General features: G+C 50.4%; 1 protein-coding gene across 1 annotated transcript; it reads left to right on the forward strand.

Moving 5' to 3' along the window:
- Positions 1-6011: 6011 nt before the first annotated feature.
- LOC102978430 (primary amine oxidase, liver isozyme-like) lies at positions 6012-11279 on the forward strand. Its single transcript, XM_055089800.1, has 4 exons — positions 6012-6976; positions 7084-7661; positions 10890-11080; positions 11244-11279. The coding sequence occupies exons 1-4, from the start codon at positions 6012-6014 to the stop codon at positions 11277-11279; spliced, it is 1770 nt and encodes a 589-aa protein (XP_054945775.1).
- The last annotated feature ends 11576 nt before the right edge of the window (positions 11280-22855 follow it).

Raw genomic sequence — 22855 nt, forward strand, 5'->3', positions numbered from 1 at the left:
GGACGCGCAGGCTCAGCGGCCATGGCCCACGGGTCCAGCCGCTCCGCGGCACGCGGGATCCTCCCAGACCGGGGCGCGAACCCGGTTCCCCTGCATCGGCAGGCGGACGCGCAACCACTGCGCCACCAGGGAAGCCCTGACTTCTTTTTTCAAACTGACTTGTCTCTTAGGAAGGGGTTGGGGTAGGGGGGGAGGGTAGAGTGAGTTAAGAGATAGCCCCAGGGACTCAATTTTCTCAAGTATTTGAGACTCAGAGAAATGGGTATGGCCTCTGGTAACTGCTTTGCCTCCTCATGCCTGTACATCTCCAAGAAAATGTTAAACCTCAGTCAATGTCTCTTTTGCTCTCTCTCCCTCCCTCTCCCTCTCTCTGTCTCTCTCTCTCTAAAGTGGGGGCAATGAGAAGCACTGGGGAGGGGTGACTTCTGCCTGCTGGAAGCCCAGGCCAGGCTAGGAGGTGAAATGCAGGAAACAGATTTCGGACGCTGCTCAGCTTCTGACCAGAGGGAGATCATATCCAGGGAGCACAGACAACACAGAAGCTTCTGCTACCTTCTGTCCTGCCCCAAGCCCAGGTTCACTTCTGGGTCAGTAGAACAGCGGATGGAGACGAGTTAGTGAGCTGGAGAGAAACTAGGTTCCAAAGAACAGAGAGAAAGACTTCAGTCAGGAGGGAGGGCCAGTGATGGCTGGATGAATTTATAACACAGGCTGGGGTGGAAGCCAGAGTGACAGAGGACAGAGAGAGATTGAGGACAAGGAGAGACTGAAGACTGAGACCGAGGAGAAAAAGGCGTGTTGTGGCCACCGTGGCTCTGATACCGAGTTTATCCTTCTACTTTCTCTGACCTGAGTAATTTCACGTCTCCATTACATGCTTATGATTTTGTCTCCACCTCCTTCTGGCTCCTGTTTATGGTCAGTTGCACAACAGTCAGTGTTGGAGGGAAAAGGAATAAAGGAATGCTGGTGTCCACCCCTCATCCCATCCTGTTTTTATAACATGACCCTCAGTGCCTTGAAACCCATCTCCAGACCCCAGAGTGTGAGTGTTTGCAAGCGGTGAGTGTGCGAGTGTGTGTGAATGTTCGCTCACAAGCTTTGATCTGAGAAAGGGACTGTGGTGTGTCTCTCAGTCACATCATGGAGATGACAACCCTCCATGGAGGTGATGACAGCCCTGGCCCAGGCGTCAGTGGACATGTAGATCGTGAGCTCATCAGCCCAGCTGGGGTCAGGAGGGCTGCAAGGTGGACCTCCAGCCCCCTACCCCACCCGCTCTCTTCCTAAACCCCTGGCTGGATTGTTAGCCTCAGACTTCTGGTGAAGCCATAGGAGGGAATAGTAACCCAGGATGTCAGGTTCTGAAATACCTGGTGTCCCCAGGGCCAAGATCTTTAGGACTTGGGCCCATTGCCCTAAGAGGAGCTGGGCAAGGGGACACCTGAGGCTTAGGTCAGAGGTGTAACTGGGACTTCCAGGAATGTAGACATGGGAAGCCCCTGTGAGGGGCACAAGATGTGCCCGCCTGCCTCTGCTCTCCTCCTGTAGCCCCTGGGAAGGGCCCCCTCTGAGGGTGCAGGAGAAGGATTCCTACATGCATTCAACAAAGATTTCCCCAGTGCCTCCTACATACCAGGTGCCTTGAAAGGCACTAGGATACGTTATGGAATAAGATGTGCAATGTCTACCCTCAGGCATGAGAGGGGCCAGTAAAGGGTCCATTACATCAGGGAATTTTCCAGGGGAGGTAGGAGGAGGACATAGCAGGGGCTCCTAACCCAGACTTAGGGATTGGGGAAGGCTTCCTCAGGGACCTGATGTCTAAGCTGATCCTGGCAGAGGAGTAGAAGTTGGCCAAGGGAGAAGGAAGAGAGCGGAGATAAGGTTCCAGGAAGAGGGAACAGCATGTTCAGAAGCCAGGAGGTGACGAAGTGGCCCCATCCAAGTACTCAAGTTCATTGACATGTGTGTGGGCTGTGAGCAGGGCCTGGAGGGCCAAGCAGGGGGCAGAGGAGGCAGGTCCTTGCAAGCCACAGTTACTGTAAGGAAAATGGGGAGCCATGGAAGGATTCTAAGCAAGGGAGTGACAGGGTCAGTGTTGCCTTTGAGGACATTGTCTCTGGCCCAGTTACAAAGAATAGAGTTGACAGAAGGCTTAGGCACAGGGAGGTGGGTCAGGGGGAAGAAATGATGGTGGACTGAATTCAGGGTGAGGCTGGGGGAGGACTCCTGTGAGAATGTGGCCCAGGGAGGCCCTGTCTGCAGAGTGTCCCGATCAGAACCCCATCCTGGATGCCCCCCTCCCATCCCAACTTCTGCTGAGATCACAGGGAAAGTAAGAAAGGATGCCTGGTCACTGACTCAGGTCCTTGCTTCTGTGCGGCCCCTGGCCTCCTGAACGGAAGAACATTGCTATTTTTTTTTGGCATTTAGGGTTTTTTTTGGCATTAGTTGTTTTTGGATTTAGTTCCCCTGCAGCAGAGGCTTGGAATCTTAACCACTGGACCTCCAGGGAAGTCCCCGTATGTCCTTCTTCTGAGGAAAGTCTCCCACCATCGCAAGTCACCCAGTGCAACCTTTGTGTCCTCGTGTCACCTAAGAGGCTGTGCCCTTTCTCAGTCATCCACCCAATCAGACACGGAGTCCTGTCAACTCCACCCACCACATCGCTCAGACCCCTCCCTCCCTCTCTGTCCTCGAGGTCACTGGCCTCATCCTGGCCCTTTGTTTCCTGTCCAGTGTCCTCCCCCCCGTCTGTCCCACACCCAAGCCCCACTCCACACTGGAGCCAGAGCCATGTCCTCAGAATGCAGATCAGGGTGCAGTGACCTGGGTGTCTGAGATGGTCCCGCTGGCCACACAGGGCCTCTGGGGCAGCAGCTCGACTCAGGCACCACATCCTAGGGCCCAGTCCTCAGCCTGTGGGCTGGGGGGTGAGCTCTGGCTCCCAGGGATAAACGCATCTTCAACACATTCACAGAGGCTGGGGCCAGGTTGGTCCAAATGAAAATAAGACCTAGTGGGGGCAGCAGGACGTGTGGTCCTATCTCCTGAGTAATTCTCCAAAAGGGACAACTTTTCAACACGTTTTTAGGGTGTTTGACATGATGATTGTGAAGCCTAGGATGAAACGATATCAGAGGAAGCGATGTGACAGCGAGACACAGGGGAGGAGGGCAGAGGGGACACCTTCTTCTGTACCAGTTCCCCCACCAGGCAAGGCGAAGGCTCTCCCTCCCACTCCCTGATCATTATTACCCACCTCCCATAGGAGAGCCTGGGGATACCCCACCAGAGTGGACTTTCTTGACCTGTTCTTGGTAGCACTGGTCGGGACATAAAACATTAGCCGTCCTCTTAAAGGTGTGTTCTTAGCTGGGAGGTAAGACCAGCACTTACGAAAGGGCCCAGAGTGAAGTTCCCAGGCTGGAAATGCCTGCCTTGTGGCCAGGGCTGGGTTTGACCTTAGATTCTTCTCCCCCTCATTATAAAGTCCACATGGCCCATTTCAAATTGAGACAGGCTGGGACCTGGGACCCTTTACCGGAGTGCTTGCACTTGCACCTGGGCAAATGCTTCCTGGAGCCACAGAACACAAAGAAACTACAAGGGACTAAAAATACCTGCATGCATGGGCAATCGGGGCAATTATGAACCATAAGATACAAAAAAGCCACAAACCAACTGCCACTTCTGAGGTGCTGGGAGCAAAAGCAGGGTACTGGGCATGACCCCTGCACACAGCACCACCAAGGGGGTGGGCAAAACACCTCAGCCTCCCCTCGGGCCCGACCCACCAATCTGCCCCCAACCTCACCCTCACCCCACATAAGGAATCAGCCCAACCTCCACAGAGAGCAAGCAAGGGAACTTGTGTTTGTTTTTAATTTATTTATTTATTTATTTATTTTTGGCTACGTTGGGTCTTCGTTGCTGTGCGCAGGCTTTCTCTAGTTGCGGTGAGTGGGGGCTGCTTTGCGTTGCGGTGCGCGGGCTTCTCATTGCGGTGGCTTCTCTTGTTGCAGAGCACAGGCTCTAGGCGCGCGGGCTTCAGTAGTTGTGGCTCACGGGCTTAGTTGCTCTGCAGCATGTGGGATCTTCCCGGATCAGGGCTCGAACCCATGTCCCCTGCATTGGTAGGCGGATTCTCAACCAGTGCCACCAGGGAAGTCCTGGGAACTTGTGTTTTGTTCTTACTCCTTCCTGCTGCAGCGTGAGTCCCAGTAAAGCCTTGCTTCCTCTGGCTTCTTATCAATTCTATATATATATATATATATTTTTTTTTTTTTTTTGGTGGTACGCGGGCCTCTCACTGTTGTGGCCTCTCCCGTTGCGGAGCACAGGCTCTGGGCGCACAGGTTCAGTGGCCATGGCTCACGGACCCAGCCACTCCGCGGCATGTGGGATCTTCCCGGACCGGGGCACGAACCCATGTCCCCTGCATCGGCAGGCGGACTCTCAACCACTGCACCACCAGGGAAGCCCTTATCAATTCTATTGATTAAAGAGTCCAAGGACACGGGTCAGTAATAAAATGACCCCTTATGTGGAATTCCCATATCAAAATAGAGCTGGTTGCATAATCAGATGATATTTGGAGAATCTGACCTTTCTGGTGTTGATTTCCCTGGTTTCACATGTTCTGGGATTTCTCACTGTCTCCCCGCAATTACTACTTTGCTTAGACACACACCTCACAAGGCTTCCTGACCTGACCTCTTCTGCCTGCCCCCCTCCCATCCCCACCTCACACCCCATAAGCTGGCCTTGGCTGTTCCCTGCCCAGGCCCAGGCTCTGTTTCAAGTTTCTGTACCTTTGCACCTTCTGTTCCCTTCGGTTGGAATGCCCTGTCCAGTCTCCTGCAGGAGCACGCGCTCTGTCTACAAGGTCGGTCTAACGTGGCTTCCTGGGGAAGTGCTCTTGGACGCGTCCAGGTTGCAAAGGATTCTCCTCCAGGCTCATGAGAGATGCATGTCCTCTCTCCGGATCCCTCAGTCTCTCCTAGTTCCCCTCAGGACATGGCTGCACAGAGGATGGCAGTCTCCCACACATCACCTGCCCAAGAATGGAGGCAACTTTGCTCTCTGCCTCTGCAATATTTTGGAGGCAGGTTTCCTGGAAATGAGGGCTGTGGGCAGCTAGATTACGTTCACAGCCAGTTTCCAGGCACCATGACCTCTGCCGTGCTCCATCAGTCCCGCTCAAGTGGGGAGAGAGGGATCTCTGTTACACTGAAACTCCCCACCCCCTCCAACTTTGGACTGACTCCACCCCGCTCCATGCTCCCCTCCAGTGATTTAGGGTGCGCAGGGCCTCCAAGATGTTGACCTGGCTCAGCCCTTCAGCCCCCCAGCTCCTCCCAGGTGCTTTGTGTTCTCAGCATGACTCTCCAGTCTCCTACGGGTGCCAGTAGGATTCTGGTTGATGAGGGCTTCGTCAGCTAGAGGACGGAAGGAGGGAATCCGGCTGGAGGGGTGTGCACAAGTGACTTTTGCTTGCGGCCTTGTAGCCAGGAGAAAGGCCGCATCTGGAGAGTGGAGGAAGAGCCCAAGGACAGTCCCTTTCTGCCCCTGTCACTTCTTCCGCTTGCCTCTCTCCAGCTGTATCTCCCAAACCGATCCCTCCCCCACTTCGTTCCCCAACCCTGAACCTGTGTGTTTGTTTTGGAACAGGAGGACAGAGGCTTACGTGAGCCACTTAAAGTCCACATTCCTACATCAGCTCCACCTCCCGAGCCTGGGCTGACCACTGATTCCCCCAACCTCCACCCCCTGCCAACCTTCTGCCCTTGGCTGCTTGTCTTGAATGTACCCATCATGCCATTGCCCAGAAGCCCCACCCAGAGCCAGGAACCTCCAGAGACTGAAAGGGGCATCCTGCACCCAGGTCCTGTCTGTCTGTCTGTCTTTCTATCTTGCATTCTGATTCAAGAGCCTGGAGGCAGCCAGGAGCTTTAGCTGTGGCTGTCTTTATTCTTTTGTCCCTGTGGAGTGTTCTGGTGCTGGGCATGGGTGAAGGTGGTGCTGGGAGTGAGGAAGGAGTCGGGAAGGAGTGTCATCCCGGCCTGCCTCCCCTCTGCCCCTCCGTATCACCAAGTGCCCAGCCCTGGACACACCCTGGCCAGAGCCAGCTGTTTGCAGACCTGAGCCGAGAAGAACTGACGGCTGTGATGAGCTTTCTGACCCAGAAGCTGGGACCAGGCCTGGTGGATGCAGCTCAGGCCCAACCCTCAGACAACTGCATCTTCTCGGTAGAGCTGGAGCTGCCCCCCAAGGCTGCAGCCCTGGCCCACCTGGACAGGGGGAGCCCCCCGCCTGCCCGGGAGGCACTGGCCATCGTCTTCTTTGGTGGACAACCCCAGCCCAATGTGACTGAGCTGCTGGTGGGGCCGCTGCCGCACCCCTCCTACCTGCGGGATGTGACTGTGGAGCGTCACGGGGGCCCCCTGCCCTATCACCGACGCCCCGTGCTGGGAACTGAGTCTGCCCAGATGTGGAAGCATTTGAAAGAGGTGGAGCTCCCCAAGGCACCAGTCTTCCTGGCGTCTGTCTTCAACTACAGTGGCTCCACTTTGGCAGCTCTGCACGCCACCCCTCGTGGCTTGCGCTCAGGAGACCGTGCTACCTGGATAGCCCTCTACCATAACATCTCAGGTGTTGGGATTTTCCTGCACCCTGTGGGGCTCGAGCTACTGCTGGACCACCGGGCCCTGGACCCTGCCCGCTGGGCTGTCCAGCAGGTCTTCTACCTTGGGCACTACTATGCAGACTTGGGTCAGTTGGAATGGGAGTTTAAGGCTGGCCGGCTGGAAGTGGTTAGAGTTCCTCTACCCCTGCCAGTTGGGGCCTCATCGCTGCGCTCGCGGGTCTCCCCAGGTCCTCTTCCCCCTCTTCAGTTCTCACCTCAGGGCTCCCGGTACAGTGTGCAAGGGCACCGAGTGGCGTCGTCCCTTTGGACGTTTACCTTTGGCCATGGCCTCCGGGTCCGGCTCCTCCTCTGCAGTTCCATCCGCAGGGCCCCCGCTTCAGTGTCCAGGGGAGTCAAGTGGCCTCCTCACTGTGGACTTTCTCCTTTGGCCTCGGAGCTTTCAGTGGGCCAAGGATCTTTGACATCCGATTCCAGGGAGAACGGCTGGCTTACGAGATCAGCCTCCAAGAGGCCTTGGCTGTCTATGGTGGAAATTCTCCTTCTGCTGTGAGAGGCCGGGACGCAGATGGCAACTTTGGTTTGGGCCACTTTTCCACGACCCTGACCCGTGGGGTGGACTGCCCCTATCTGGCCACCTACGTGGACTGGCACTTCCTTTTGGAGTCCCGAGCCCCCAAGACACTACCTGATGCCTTTTGTGTGTTTGAGCAGAACCGGGGCCTGCCCCTGAGGCGACACCACTCAGATTTTCATTCCCACTATTTTGGGGGCCTTGTGGAGACAGTGCTGGTCTTCAGATCTGTGTCGACCTTGCTCAACTACGACTACGTGTGGGATATGGTCTTGCACCCCAATGGGGCCATCGAAGTCAAATTCCACGCCACAGGCTACATCAGCTCGGTGTTCCTCTTTGGTGCTGCCCGAAGATACGGAAACCAGGTTGGGAAGCACACGCTGGGCACCGTCCACACCCACAGTGCCCACTGCAAGGTGGATCTGGAGGCAGGTGGTAAGACATCCTGACGGAGGCCAGGATTCCAGTAAAGGGGGCTGAAGTCACCATGCCTAGATTTAAAAATTGTCATTGAAACATTAAAAATGTAAAAGTATAAGAAGAAAATGTGAAAGTCATCAAATTCCTCAGGGATTTTCACCCTTAGATGGTTATTCTCTCATGCTTAAAAAAAGTCTTTCCTTTTTTAAAATCGTGCATCTGCAATCTAGAATATATTACAGTGTATACTATGTATATATGATATACTGATATACATATTTAGAATATTACCACCAAATTTCAATGATAATGTACATATATCTTGTCACTTCTAATTTCTCACATAACAACATATGACACTCAGGCAAACAGCAAATATTTACCGAATGAAGGCTATTTGTGCCAAGCACTGCACTAAAACAAGGTAACAAAAGAAACAACATCCCTGCTCTCAGTAGGCTTAGGTTGTAATGGAGGAGTGGAGAGCATGTGGAGGGCTCCTAGAAAATGTGAGAGAAACTTTTTTTTTTTTTTTGCGGTACACGGCCCTCTCACTGTTGTGGCCTCTCTCGTTGCGGAGCACAGGCTCCGGGCGCACAGGCTCAGTGGCCATGGTTCACGGGCCCAGCCGCTCCGCGGCATGTGGGATCTTCCCGAACCAGGGCTCGAACCCGTGTTCCCTGCATTGGCAGGCGGATTCTTAACCACCGCGCCACCAGGGAAGTCCCCCATTATGATTCATCACAGGATATTGAATATAGTTCCCTGTGCTATCCAGTAGGACCTGTTGTTTATCCATTCTATATATAATAGTTTGCATCTGCTAACCTCAAACTCCCAATCCATCCTGCCCCCCGGCAACCACAAGTCTGTTCTCTATATCTGTAAGTCTGTTTCTGTTTCATAGATATGTTCATTTGTGTCATTCTTTAGATTCCACATATAAGTGATATCATATGGTATTTACCTTTCTCTTTCTGACTCACTTCGCTTAGTATGATAATCACTAGGTCCATCCACGTTGCTGTAAATGACATTATTTCATCCTTTTTTATGGCTGAGTAGTATTCCATTGTGTGTGTATGTATATGTACATATATATATATGTATGTATGTATGTATCACATCTTCTTAATCTAATCGTCTGTTGATGGACACTTAGGTTGCTTCTAGGTTTTGGCTATTGTAAGTAGTACTGCTCTGAACACAGGGATGCATGTATCTTTTTGAATTACGGTTTTGCCCGGCTATACACCCAGGAGTGGAATTTCTGGATCATACGGCAACTCTATTTTTAGTTTTTTAAGGAACCTCCATACTGTTTTCCACAGTGGCTACACCAATTTACATTCGCACCAACAATGTAAAAGGGTTCCCTTTTCTCCACACCTGAGAGAAAGCTTAACCTCTCTGTATCTCAGTTTACTCAAGTGTAAAAATGGTGTAACAGTGCATTCCTCATAGGACTGTTGTGAGAATTAATGATGACTATTTTAAAACATCTTTTTCTTTTTCGGGCCTCTCCCGTTGCGGAGCACAGGCTCCGGACACGCAGGCTCATCGGCCATGGCTCACGGGCCCAGCCGCTCCGGGGCACGAACCCGTGTCCCTTGCATCGGCAGGCGGACTCTCAACCACTGCGCCACCAGGGAACCGCCATTTTTTTTCTTTTGAAATAACTTTAGACTTACTTGCAGACATTATATAGAGTTCTCATACACCCATCACCAGCTCCCCCTAATGTTAACATCTTGCATAACCACAGGACAATCACAACCAGGAAATTAACATTATTACAATACTATAAACTACAGACTTTATGAGAATTTCATCAGTTCTTTACTGATTTCCCTTCTCTGTTCCGGGATCTAAACCAGCAACCCACATTGCACTTAGATGTCCTATCTCCTTATGGTCTCCTCCAATCTGGCAGTTCTTTAGGTTTTCCTTGTCTTTCAGGAACTGACACTTTAGAAGATACTAGTCAATCATTTTGTAGAATGTCTTTCAATTTGGGTTTCTCTGATATTTTCCCATGATCAGGTTGAGCTTGTGTTTTTGTTTTTGTGGAGGTTTTTTTGGTAAGAAAACCACAGAAATGACTTTATACCCTTCTCAGAGCATCATATCAAAGGGTATGTGATGTCCATATGTCTTATTACCAGTGATATTACCCTCAAGTACTTGGTTAAGGTGGTGTTTTCCAGCTTCCTCCATTGCAAAAGTTACTGTTTTTCCTTTTCAGTTAATAAATATTTGGGGGAAATTTTTGATGTTATGCAAATATACTATTTGTTTTCTTCTCAAACTCTTTCTTCTCAAACTCTTGCCCACGAATTTAAGCATCTATTGGTGGATTTTTCCTGCATCAATTATTATTGCTGTGTCATTTACATTTTTCTCTTATTCTTTATACATTTATTAATTGGAATTCTCCATTAAGAAAGTGTTATCCCTCCTTTTTACTTTATTTATGTATGTAATTATTTATTCATAACTGTATGGACTCATGGATATTTTATTCTAAGGGCTATAACCCCATACTATCATTTATTTTGTTTCTTAAATTGTTTCAGCTTTGGCCATTGGGAGAGCCTTCAGGTTGGTGTCCTGTGTCTTGCTGACATGGCTCCAACCTTTTTTGAGCACTTCTTTACTTTCTGGCACCACAAGATGTTCCAGTTCCATCTTGTATTTTCCCTGCTCCAGCCCTGAAATCAACCACTTCTCCAGGAATCTCTGGTTCCTTTTATTGGAGAATAGTATTTAGAAACCAAGATCTGGGTACCAGGTGTGCTCATTATTACTGGGATGTCATTGCTTTTAGGCTCTCTCATCGGCCTTAGCTAGAAAATACATGTATGTATTCTAACAGACGCACACATTATGACAACTCTTAAAGCACTTGGAACGGTGCCTGACACACACAGAGAAGTATTAACTATTATTATTATTATTATCCACATGAGCCTGCTTGTGTGGATGTACCAGAAAGGGAACTCTTGTCCTTTAATTGTCATCTACAAGTAGAAACTGTGGAGTGTGGATTAGGAGCAGTTAATTCACAAAGGGAAACTGAGGGTTTGCTTAATCAGTCTCTGCTCTCTTTGATCTTTGGTAGGTATGGAGGGAGCTTCCGGCATGTTTTGGTTTACTGCTCTTTGGTCTCAGATCACTTGAGTCCTAATATGGAACCTAGTTGGACTCCAATAAAATCATTTCCCCTTTGTGTCCTCTCTCCAGTGCAGCTTCAGGCAGCAGGATGGGTCGATAACCTTGTGGGTCTAATCCAAATCCCCTGCAGGTACCAGCTGGCTATGACCCAGCGGAAGGAGGAGGAGCCCAGAAGCATCAGCGTCTATAATTTGAATGACCCCTGGACCCCCACCCTGGACTTCACTGACTTCATCAACAATGAGACCATTGCTGGGCAGGTGAGCTGTGGGGGAGGGGGTGGGCACTGGATGGGGCAGTCCTCTCTCTCGCATCATCCTCCCTTCCCTCCCCCTCCCTGCTGGGAGCATCCTGAGTCTGTGATGCCTGACACAGGGGGTTCTTAGCTTTGTTGACCTCAAACCTCCTGGGTTCCTGTCGCAGAGAAGAGAGGAATGGCCAGCCGAGAGTCTAAAGTGATGGCCATACTTTTCCCAGAAGACTCCTGTTTTTTAAATTTTTTTTTTTTTTTTTTTTTTTTTTTTTTGATCTTCCCGGACCGGGGCACGAACCCGTGTCCCCTGCATCGGCAGGCGGACTCTCAACCACTGCGCCACCAGGGAAACCCTTAATCTTATTTTTTAAATGAGATGTAATTCATATACCATAAAATTCGCCGTTTTAACATGTACAGTTTAATGGGTTTTAATATATTCATAAAGTTGTGCAACCATGACTACTATCTAATTCCAGAACAATTTCCTCACCCCAGAAAGAAACTCCAAAATCTGTTAGCAGTCACTTCCTATACCCCTCCAACCCATTCCCAATTCCAGGCAACCACTAACCTTTCTGTCACTGCAGATTTGCCTAGATTCTGGAAATTTCATATAAATATATTCATACAGTAGTGGTCTTCTGTGGTTGGCTTCTTTCGCTCAGTGTAGCGTTTTTGAGGGGCATCCATGTTGTAGCATGAATCAGTACTTCATTCCTTTATGGCCGAATAATATTCCATTGTATGGATCGACCATATTTTGTTTCCACTCTTTGGTTGTTACGGGTAGTGATGCTATGAACATTTGTGTACAAGTTTTCATGTGGACAAATGCCTTCATTTCTCTTGGGTATATAACTGGGAGCCGAATTGCTGGGTCATATGGTAATCTATGTTTAACGTTTTGAGGAGCTGCCAGACACCACTCCAAAGTAACTGTACCATTTCCTTTCTTTTCTTTTTTTTTTTTGCATAACATAACATAAAACTTTTATGCAACATACTTATACACAACATAAAATGTATAATTAGGCCGTTTTAAAATGTACAATTCAGTTACCTTCAGTACATTCAGAAGTTTCTTGGGCCTCCCCAGATCCTCCTTTGCCCTGGGTCTTGAATATGAAGGTGAGGCATCTAGAGACTAACTGTTCTCTGGAGCCCCAGGACAGGGTCCCCACTAGGCCTGTGTCCCAGATCTTAGGAAGGTGCTTCCCTCAATTCCCTGTCACCCTAGCTTCCTCCTTCTCTCTCCTTTCTTCTCCTCCTCCTTCCCCTCTTCTTTCTACTTCAGCTTCTACTCCCTGGTATTTCCCTCTGAGGTCCCGGGGGGAAGTCCCTGCTGCCTCAGGTCCCCACCCCAAATCCCGTCAGCTTTGGTGTCCTCCTCTGTCCCTGGGATGGGGAAGCCTTGGGCATGCAGGGGACTGTGGAGCCAGGTGTGTCCCAGTGGGGACAGTCTCCAGGGCCTCACATCCCTGCTGCCCCTCCTGGGGCGTGGACTTTGGATGGCTATAAATAAGAACTGGGACATTTTCCAGAAAGGAGTGTGGGAGCAGGAGTAGGGTGGGGAGGAAGTAGACCTCAAAGACCGAGTTTTCTCAGGTGCCTCCAGGCTAAAGGAACCCACGGGGAGTGCGGTGTCTCCTTCTATAGTTTGACCTATCCTGTCAGTGTCTTTTCTAGAGGGACCTGTGAGGTCAGGAAGAGAGGGGGTTCCTTCCCCAGCTGGAAGCCCGGGCCACCGACCCAGCCCTAGGGGAGGACACTGAGTGGGCAGGCCCTGGCAAGAGGGGAGTTCAGGGAACAGAGATTTGGGTCCAACTCAGCTGGTGACCAGAGGGAAACCGGAAGCTCAGACCACACGGAAGTCCCATCATTTCCTGCAGGAACTGCCTGGACCCAGGCCCAGCCAGGTGAGCTGGGAAGGAATTAAGTTCTGGCAAAGGGACCTTCGCCTAAACAGTAAAAGCAGTAGGAGCCACATTCCCATCGAGACTGGCAGCAGCATGTGGTGAAAAGCGCTCAGATGGCGAAGGGGTTGAGGCCGAGCTGGGTTGCTGTTGTTGATTCTTATTTTTATTCTGCTTCTCGGTTCAGTGATTTAATGTCTCTTTATCCTCTCACCCAGGTAAATATCATATTTTCACCTTCTTGTGTTTTCTTGTTTAAAGAAATTTGGACCATCATGGGTGTAAATGCTCTCATCTTGCCCCCCAAACAAATGCTTGGGGTGGGGGGAGGGTCAGGGATGCTTCTCTTGGCTGTTCCACCTCTGCCTGTCCACATGCATGGGTAGAGAGAGGGGACATGTGGTCCTAGGCTGATGTCTGCATCGGGAGCTCTGCTGCTGACCAACGGGTGTGCGATGGGGTTCCCCACTGGGGTCAAAAGGCATAGCTCGAGCCGCCCCAAGGGAGAGGGAGCACAGAGAAGGCTCAGGCACAGACCCCGACGCGACCCCGTTGGAAGGCTCTCCTGGGAATATACCCTTCCAGCCACAAGAGAGAAGCAAGCAGACCCTGAGGAATGCAGCCCTGAGACATCCAAAGAGTCAGAGCAGCAAAGCTCTAGGGGAGCCTGGCGAGTGGGAGGGAAGATTGGGAATGTGGCCCCTCCGGGACTGTTGGACCTACAGCCTCAAGCACCACACACTGCACGCAAACACAAGCAGTGTGAGCTCCCTGGCCTGGCCTCTTAGTGGTGCCCGCCTCGTGTCCCCGCCCTGCCACTTGGCCTGTGCCAAGTGTTTGCTCCACTCAGGCCTTGCAGGTGGGTGTCTGCAGCTTCTGTTCCGTCCCTCCTCCCCACACCTTGGACCCTGTGAAGGGAAATAGACTGTAGTGTTCTCAGTGGAGCTTGAGTCTCAGACACCTTCCCCACTGCAAATTATTTTTCTTTAACCAACTGTCAGTGTACCTCATTAGGAAGGGCTTATATTCCTCTTTTTTTTTTACTTTATTATTTATTTATTTATTTTATGGCTGCGTTGGGTCTTCGTTGCTGCGCTCGGGCTTTCTCTAGCTGCGCGAGTGGGGGCTACTCTTTGTTGTGGTGCGCGGGCTTCTCATCGTGGTGGCTTCTCTTGTTGCGGAGCACAGGCTCTAGGCGCGCAGGCTTCAGGGGTTGTGGCACACAGGCTCAGTAGTTGTGGCTTGCGAGCTCTAGAGCGCAGGCTCAGTAGTTGTGGCGCACAGGCTCAGTTGCTCCGCGACATGTGGGATCTTCCCGGACCAGGGCTCGAACCCGTGTCCCCTCCATTGGCAGGAGGATTCTTAACCACTGCGCCACCAGGGAAGCCCAGGGCTTAAATTCCTAATTCTGATACACATATTGTTTAACATATGAACTAATGTACATAAAATTGATTAGCAGAAGAAAAATGAAATTAACACTATGACTAAAGCCATTCTTGATGTTCATAATTTTAAAAAAAAAATACTCCTTGGCCATAGTCTGTGGGCCAGGATATGATGGGGCACCCCCCCCCTCTTTCTCAAGGACCCTCAAGGAATGTGATGTCTTAGTCTCTCCCACTTCTCCCATTGAAATGGAGCCAGTATGGTGGTGATGACTCTGGGCTAGCTGATTTCCATCTGCTGCCTCGTTTATTCCTCACAACTGCCTTGAGAAGCAGATATTATTATTCCCACTTTACAAACCAGGGCACAAAGATTCAGAGGGATTAGATAACTTGCCCCAAGTCACCTGGCTGGTAGGCGATGGCGCTGGGATCGAACCCAGGTCTCTGTGGAATTATACCTGACTCCTTCCCTCTGCACCACTGCTCTTCTTCACTGCCTGGCAGGCCGGGTTAAAAAATTAAACAAGGCCTTCCCCGGTGGCGCAGTGGTTGAGAATCTGCCTGCCAATGCAGGGGACATGGGCTCGATCCCTGGTCCAAGAAGATCCCACATGCCGCAGAGCAACTAAGCTCGTGTGCCACACTACTGAGCCTGTGCTCTAGAGCCCGTGGGCCACAACTACTGAGCCCACGTGCCGCAACTACTGAAGCCCGCGCGCCTAGGGCCCGTGCTCCACAATGAGAGAAGCCACTGCAATGAGAAGCCCGCACACCGCAACGAAGAGCAGCCCCCGCTCGCCGCAACTAGAGAAAGCCTGCGCGTGCAGCAACGAAGACCCAACACAGACAAAAATAAATAAATAAATAATAATTTTTTTCCTAGGCTGATGTCTGCATCGGGAGCTCTGCTGCTGACCAACGGGTGTGCGATGGGGTTCCCCACTGGGGTCAAAAGGCATAGCTCGAGCCGCCCCAAGGGAGAGGGAGCACAGAGAAGGCTCAGGCACAGACCCCGACGCGACCCCGTTGGAAGGCTCTCCTGGGAATATACCCTTCCAGCCACAAGAGAGAAGCAAGCAGACCCTGAGGAATGCAGCCCTGAGACATCCAAAGAGTCAGAGCAGCAAAGCTCTAGGGGAGCCTGGCGAGTGGGAGGGAAGATTGGGAATGTGGCCCCTCCGGGACTGTTGGACCTACAGCCTCAAGCACCACACACTGCACGCAAACACAAGCAGTGTGAGCTCCCTGGCCTGGCCTCTTAGTGGTGCCCGCCTCGTGTCCCCGCCCTGCCACTTGGCCTGTGCCAAGTGTTTGCTCCACTCAGGCCTTGCAGGTGGGTGTCTGCAGCTTCTGTTCCGTCCCTCCTCCCCACACCTTGGACCCTGTGAAGGGAAATAGACTGTAGTGTTCTCAGTGGAGCTTGAGTCTCAGACACCTTCCCCACTGCAAATTATTTTTCTTTAACCAACTGTCAGTGTACCTCATTAGGAAGGGCTTATATTCCTCTTTTTTTTTTACTTTATTATTTATTTATTTATTTTATGGCTGCGTTGGGTCTTCGTTGCTGCGCTCGGGCTTTCTCTAGCTGCGCGAGTGGGGGCTACTCTTTGTTGTGGTGCGCGGGCTTCTCATCGTGGTGGCTTCTCTTGTTGCGGAGCACAGGCTCTAGGCGCGCAGGCTTCAGGGGTTGTGGCACACAGGCTCAGTAGTTGTGGCTTGCGAGCTCTAGAGCGCAGGCTCAGTAGTTGTGGCGCACAGGCTCAGTTGCTCCGCGACATGTGGGATCTTCCCGGACCAGGGCTCGAACCCGTGTCCCCTCCATTGGCAGGAGGATTCTTAACCACTGCGCCACCAGGGAAGCCCAGGGCTTATATTCCTAATTCTGGTACACATATTGTTTAACATATGAACTAATGTACATAAAATTGATTAGCAGAAGAAAAATGAAATTAACACTATGACTAAAGCCATTCTTGATGTTCATAATTTTAAAAAAAAAATACTCCTTGGCCATAGTCTGTGGGCCAGGATATGATGGGGCACCCCCCCCCTCTTTCTCAAGGACCCTCAAGGAATGTGATGTCTTAGTCTCTCCCACTTCTCCCATTGAAATGGAGCCAGTATGGTGGTGATGAATCTGGGCTAGCTGATTTCCATCTGCTGCCTCGTTTATTCCTCACAACTGCCTTGAGAAGCAGATATTATTATTCCCACTTTACAAACCAGGGCACAAAGATTCAGAGGGATTAGATAACTTGCCCCAAGTCACCTGGCTGGTAGGCGATGGCGCTGGGATCGAACCCAGGTCTCTGTGGAATTATACCTGACTCCTTCCCTCTGCACCACTGCTCTTCTTCACTGCCTGGCAGGCCGGGTTAAAAAATTAAACAAGGCCTTCCCCGGTGGCGCAGTGGTTGAGAATCTGCCTGCCAATGCAGGGGACATGGGCTCGATCCCTGGTCCAAGAAGATCCCACATGCCGCAGAGCAACTAAGCTCGTGTGCCACACTACTGAGCCTGTGCTCTAGAGCCCGTGGGCCACAACTACTGAGCCCACGTGCCGCAACTACTGAAGCCCGCGCGCCTAGAGCCCGTGCTCCACAATGAGAGAAGCCACTGCAATGAGAAGCCCGCACACCGCAACGAAGAGCAGCCCCCGCTCGCCGCAACTAGAGAAAGCCTGCGCGTGCAGCAACGAAGACCCAACACAGACAAAAATAAATAAATAAATAATAATTTTTTTAAAAAAAGAATTAAACAAGGTCATGCTTTAGAAGTACTAGGCACCTGATCCATGGTAAGTGACCCTCTAGGAGAAAAATCAGCATTCAGTGGACCAGAACAGAGATCTGCAGTTGCCTTAAAGCAAAGGCTCTCAACCTTGACAGGACACTGAAATCACTGAGGAGCTTGTAAAACTCCACACACCCACGCTGCATTTCAGCCCAATAAAATTAGAATCTCTGGGGGTGAAGCTCAGACACTAGCAGCTTTTAAATTTCCCCCAGCTGATTCTAACATGAAACCAAGGTTGAGAAAACCCTGGGATAGCAGTTCAGTTCCAAACCTGCCAGAGGAGCCTGACCAAGAATCTAAAAAAGAATGTGGCTGTCAGAAGGCACAGAAGAGGAGCATTACAGAGCCTGCCCTGGCAGTGACAATCCACCCGTGTCTGGAGCAGAGGACCCAGCCCAAGGCCAGGACTGTCCAGCCCTGGAGGCACAATAGCCACGTGGATGAGGGCTCCAGGCCCTCTCAAATCTCTCTCATGACTCATAACCAACTGCTGCCTCTGATTCGCAGCTCAGTGGGCCAGCTTCCCACCACATCTCAGTCATGGAAAGAAAATGGGCAAGTCTGTTATAGCTCTTGTGTAAATGATTATATAGATATAGATATAGGTATATAAGGTATATATATATATATATATATATCTTCTGTAAATTGGTATCCTGATAATTGCTTTTGCTTTGACAGTTACTGGAAATGGAGATTAGCCTTCAGGTGTTACTCTGGTAAATTTATTTATTTAAAAAAAATTTTTGGTCCCACCGTGAGGCTTGAGGGATCTTAGTTCCCTGACCAGGGATCGAACCTGGGCCCTCGGCAGTGAAAGCATGGAGTCCTAACCACTGGACCGCCAGGGAAGTCCCCATAATGGCTTAAAACAGCAACCAGTTTACCTAAAGATCTTAGTTCCCTGACCAGGGATCGAACCTGGGCCCTCGGCAGTGAAAGCATGGAGTCCTAACCACTGGACCGCCAGGGAATTCCCAGGTGTTACTCTGGTAAATTTAGATCTTCCCTAAAAGTCCATCTCCCTTGGTGAGCTGACAAATCTGGTTTCTGACTTAGGCCCCTCCCTTGGACTGTGGTGAATTCACCAGGAAACCATCGTGGGGTGTCCCGGGGGACATCAGCCAGACTCTCCTGACACAGCACACACCAGCCTCGCCACAGACTCTGCAACTAGATTCCTGAGCCCAGACTCACTGTAAACGAATTCCTACCTTCCTTGCATCCCCCTCCTATAGTTTTCCTTGGCCAACTGCCCTTTATAAATCTTCAGAGCTTCCCACTCTCTCCAGAGCATATGAGGCCATTGACAGACCAGGTTCAGCAGCTCCTGCCATCCTGATGCCCTGCCCACCAGACGCCCCCAGCCATGGGACCTTCCCCAAACAGGCCGTTCCCATCCACTGATGCCTCTGCCCATGCGCTCCCCTCCTTCCTTCCTCTGGTTCCTTCCTCTTTCCCCTTCCTCCCTTTTTCATCTGGTGAAGGCTTATTCATCCTCTAAAACCCAACTCAAATATCATCCCCGTCCACCTTTCCCTGCTGGTTGCTTTGTTCTCCCTGCACCCTTGGTTCTTTGGAAAGAATCCTGCAATGGAGGTTCACACGCTGAATTCTAGTTCATTATCTACATGTGTCCTCCCCTTGCTTCCCTGGGGCAAGAACCATGTCCTGTTGGCCTTGGTGGCCAGATGCCCAGCATGGTGTCATGCCCATCACGGGGGCTTAAATACATCTTTGTTGAAACAATGACAGTTGTTATATTCAGGTAATTCATTGTCTTGTAAAAAAAACATTTCATATCCAGTTTCTCCTTTGACTACCTCAAAAAGGAAGAGCTAAAGAAGCCCAAAGATCCTGAGTGATTGATCACCCTGGCTGCACAGGTTAAGCTGGGACACAGGGCCAAAGGGCAACGTTGACACACTAGCCTGAATATTTCCTTTCCAGATGAGACCTGCACTGCTGGAACCAGCAGCCCAGCCAAGGTTGCAGGAGGGAGGAGATGGGACAGAAAAGTTTCTGAGTAGGTGGACATTGGCAGGTCTGTAAATCAGTTCCCCACACTGGGTTTTCCGTGAAACAGGTAGGAGGGACCCGGAGCCTGGGGTAGGCCCAAGGGCGCGTGGTATGGGAGGGTTTGAAGCATAGACTGGACGTTGGACCCCAAAATGCTATAGAATTTAACATGTATGTAAGGAAGGGTGTTTCTGAGGCAGCAAAACAATGAGTTAAAGTTTTCTTCATTCTGCAACATGGTATAGTGTTTTGTAGTATGGTTTCTGGAGCTAGATTGCTGGGGTTTGGGACTGGCAGGTGTGACCTCGGACAAGTTATGTATCCTCTCTGTGCCTCACTTTTCTCACCTGTAAAATGGGAACAGTAATAAAATCTACCTCAGGATTTTTATGAGGATTAAATTAATTAGTTCATGTAATTTTCCAAGACTAGTTCTTGACATATAGTAAATGCTCACTGAATGCTAGTTATTATTTGATATTTTTAATATTTTATTTTATTTTATTTTGGCCATACCACACGGCCCCCTGCAATGGAAGCTCAGAGTCTTAGCCACTGGACAGCCAGGGAATTTTCCTTATTTGATATTTTATTAACCAGCATCTATTGGGTGTTTCAGTTACTGCACAACAAGCCACCCTGGAAAATAGTGGCTTAAAACAACAAACCATTTTATTTGCTCATTATTCTGTAGGTCGGCCCTCTGGGCTGGGCTCATTTGGCAGTTCTGCTGGAGTCTCCTGGGATCACTCTTGTGGCTGCAGATACCTGGCAGATGGACTGGAGCTGGATGGTCTACGATGGCCTCACTCACAGGTCTGGACCTGGGGCCAGTTGTCAGACATGCCACACATTACAGCAGTGTGTCTCCAGCACGCCAGCCTGGACTTCTCCCCTTTGTGATCCAGGGTTCCAACTGTAGCCCAAAGAGAACAAATCCTAGTGAGCGAATGCTTTTCAAGCCTCTGCTTACATCACATCTGCTAATGTCTCATTGGCCAAGGCACAAGATCAACCCCAGATTCAAAGGATGGAGACATAAACTTCACGTCTTGACCAGAAAAAAGTCAAAATCACAGTGCAAAGGGATATATATCAGCAATGGGAGGAACCACTGCAGGCATCTAACCAAGCTACCATACTGGCCCCAGATATGCAAAGCAGAACTCTGTTCTGGGTGCTGGAAGGGATGCTTTCTTGGCCCTCAGGGCTCAGGATAGTAGGAAAAGGGTTCAGAAATATGCAAACAACTGTAATGCAAGGTTTGAACATGCTGAGTGACCTAAGGTAGGAATGGTTAAGGGCTAGGGGAGTTCAGGTCAGACTGATCCTTTATAGCTGTTGAGGGGTGGGCATCCGTGGGTTGAGAAGGCTTTATTAGCTTGGCTTTGAAGTATGTTTAGAATCTGGACATGTGGAGATGGGAGGAATTATATTCCAGTTGGAGGGAAGAACCAAGTTAGGCAAACCAAGGCATGTTTGGGAAATTCAAGACCATTAGTGTGTCTGGAATGAAGGGTCCATGAAGGGGAGCTGCAAGACATAAGGCTGAAAAGATAACCTGGGGTCGGATTGTGGGTGAGCTTGAGTTTGAACTTCATTCCGAAGGCAGTGGGGAGTCACGGGATGTTTTCTGGGTGATAAGTGGAAAGAACTGTATTGTAAGAAGGCTCCTTTGGGGGCTTCCCTGGTAGTGTAGTGATTAAGAATCCACCTCCAATGCAGGGGACATGGGTTCGAGCCCTGGTCTGGAAAGATCCCACATGCCGCGGAGCAAATAAGCCCATGCGCCACAACTACTGAGCCTGTGCTCTAGAGCCCACGAGCCACAACTACCGAAGCCCGCATGCCACAACTACTGAAGCCCGTGTGCCTAGAGCCCATGCTCCGCAACAAGAGAAGCCACCACAGTGAGAAGCCCGCGCACCTCCACGAAGAGTAGCCTCCACTTACCGCAACTAGAGAAAGCCCACGCACAGGAACGAAGACCCCGCGCAGCCAAAAATAAATAAAGAAAGAAAGAAATTTTTTTTAAAAAAGAAGAAGGCTCCTTTGCCTTTGCCAGTGGTCTGTAGGATGGCTCAGGTTGGGGATTGAGAAGGGGCGTAGGCCATCATTAGGTAACAAAGGGACTTGCAGGTCTAGGCAGAGGGGTTGTCGAGTGGCCGCCAGAGTAGAAAATCAAACAAGACCTGATGAGGAGGCATCAAGGATGACTCAAAGGTTGCCAGGCTCAGTGCCTGTAGGATGGCAGAGGAGGAAGAGATGTATTTACAAAGCAGGGAAGTCTGGAGGAAGAACTGGTCTGGAAAGAACTCATAGATCTGGGGAATGTATACAGCAGCCAGGTGGTGGCCAAGCGGGGCCTAACATCATGTTGATGTTGGGAGGAGAAAGGGGAGAAAGGAGAGTAGAGCTTGGTGGAGAGACACTGGAAACAGTGAGGGTGAGTGTGAGTGTTTTTCTTCTGTCTAAAGTGTCAGATGTGGCCAAACATTAACAAAGAAGAAGGGTGAGAAAAGGTCAACCAGCAGACCTTACAGCGAGAAGGTCATGTTTCCTTCCCAGTAGAGCAGAGGAGGCTGAAGTTGCACAAGGCTGAGGAGGGAGCAACTCACATCCTGCTCTCTGGAATTCAAGGTTGGAGAGATCCCCTGGACTTACATGACCCTGGCAATTCCCTCCTTCCACTTCAAACCTACTAAAGTGAAGAAAATCTTTAAAATCTTAAAAATAAAACAAGCTTTCCTTTCCATCCTAAAGGAGGGAGGCACACTAGGCTCTCCTCGCCCTTCTCCCTGTCTCTCCCACTTTCTGGCTAGAGATCAGACACTGTCAGGACTCGTGTCCAGGGAGACAGGCGTTGGCAGGACAGACAGCTGTTTATTCCTAGCAGAGCCCTGCTGTGTTTTCATAGCTCAGAATAGTTCCTTGGCGCTCTCCAGCCTTGCAGGGTGAGGAAACCTCACTGTTTGTTTTCATGACAATTCTGGGCCTCACCTCTTCCTCTTTCTCTGCATCACAGTCCATATTTGGGAGCTCTCAGAGGGGGTAAGGTATGGGTTAACAGGGTCCGAGACTACTAATTTCCTAATTATGTCCCCCAACTGGGCTCCGGAAGAGGGAAGGACTAATAACTGACTACACAACATGGGTGTTTTGGTTAGGATGAAAATTCTGAAAATTAAAGAGTTGATTAAAGGACTACAGGGCAGAGCTGGGGGAGAAAAACAGTAGGTGGAAGAGAGGAAGGTGGAAGGGATGACCTCCTCTCCCAATCTGGATCACAGCTGGATGCCAGACTCTGGGCAGGGAGCTGACTTCCCCTTGAGAATCGTCGGGGGCTTCGCTGACTCCCAGTGTACCTCAGGTCTCAGCTGGGTCTTGGCAGCACCCATGTTTGGAAGATGCCCAGAGGTGGAAGGAAGAACTGACTTCACTGAATGATCTTTCAAATTCTGAATTTTTTTTTAACCTTGTGGATACATTACTTATGAAAATATTTTAATTAAAAAGCTATGCAGGGCTTCCCTGGTGGCGCGGTGGTTGAGAGTCCGCCTGCCGATGCAGGGGATATGGGTTCGTGCCCCGGTCCAGGAGGATCCCACGTGCCACGGAGCGGCTGGGCCCATGAGCCATGGCCGCTGAGCCTGCGCGTCC

The sequence above is a fragment of the Physeter macrocephalus genome, chromosome 14 (genome assembly GCF_002837175.3).
Source record: "Physeter macrocephalus isolate SW-GA chromosome 14, ASM283717v5, whole genome shotgun sequence".
Classification (NCBI taxonomy): Eukaryota; Metazoa; Chordata; class Mammalia; order Artiodactyla; family Physeteridae; genus Physeter; species Physeter macrocephalus.

Excerpts from the sequence above, each read along its gene's own strand:
- LOC102978430 (XM_055089800.1), top strand. The coding sequence starts at position 6,012 with ATGGGTGAAGGTGGTGCTGGGAGTGAGGAAGGAGTCGGGAAGGAGTGT. Across the intron at positions 6,977-7,083 it reads TGGACGTTTACCTTTGGCCA|CGGAGCTTTCAGTGGGCCAA; the intron begins TGGCCTCCGGGT and ends CTCCTTTGGCCT. Across the intron at positions 7,662-10,889 it reads GGTGGATCTGGAGGCAGGTG|TGCAGCTTCAGGCAGCAGGA; the intron begins GTAAGACATCCT and ends TCCTCTCTCCAG.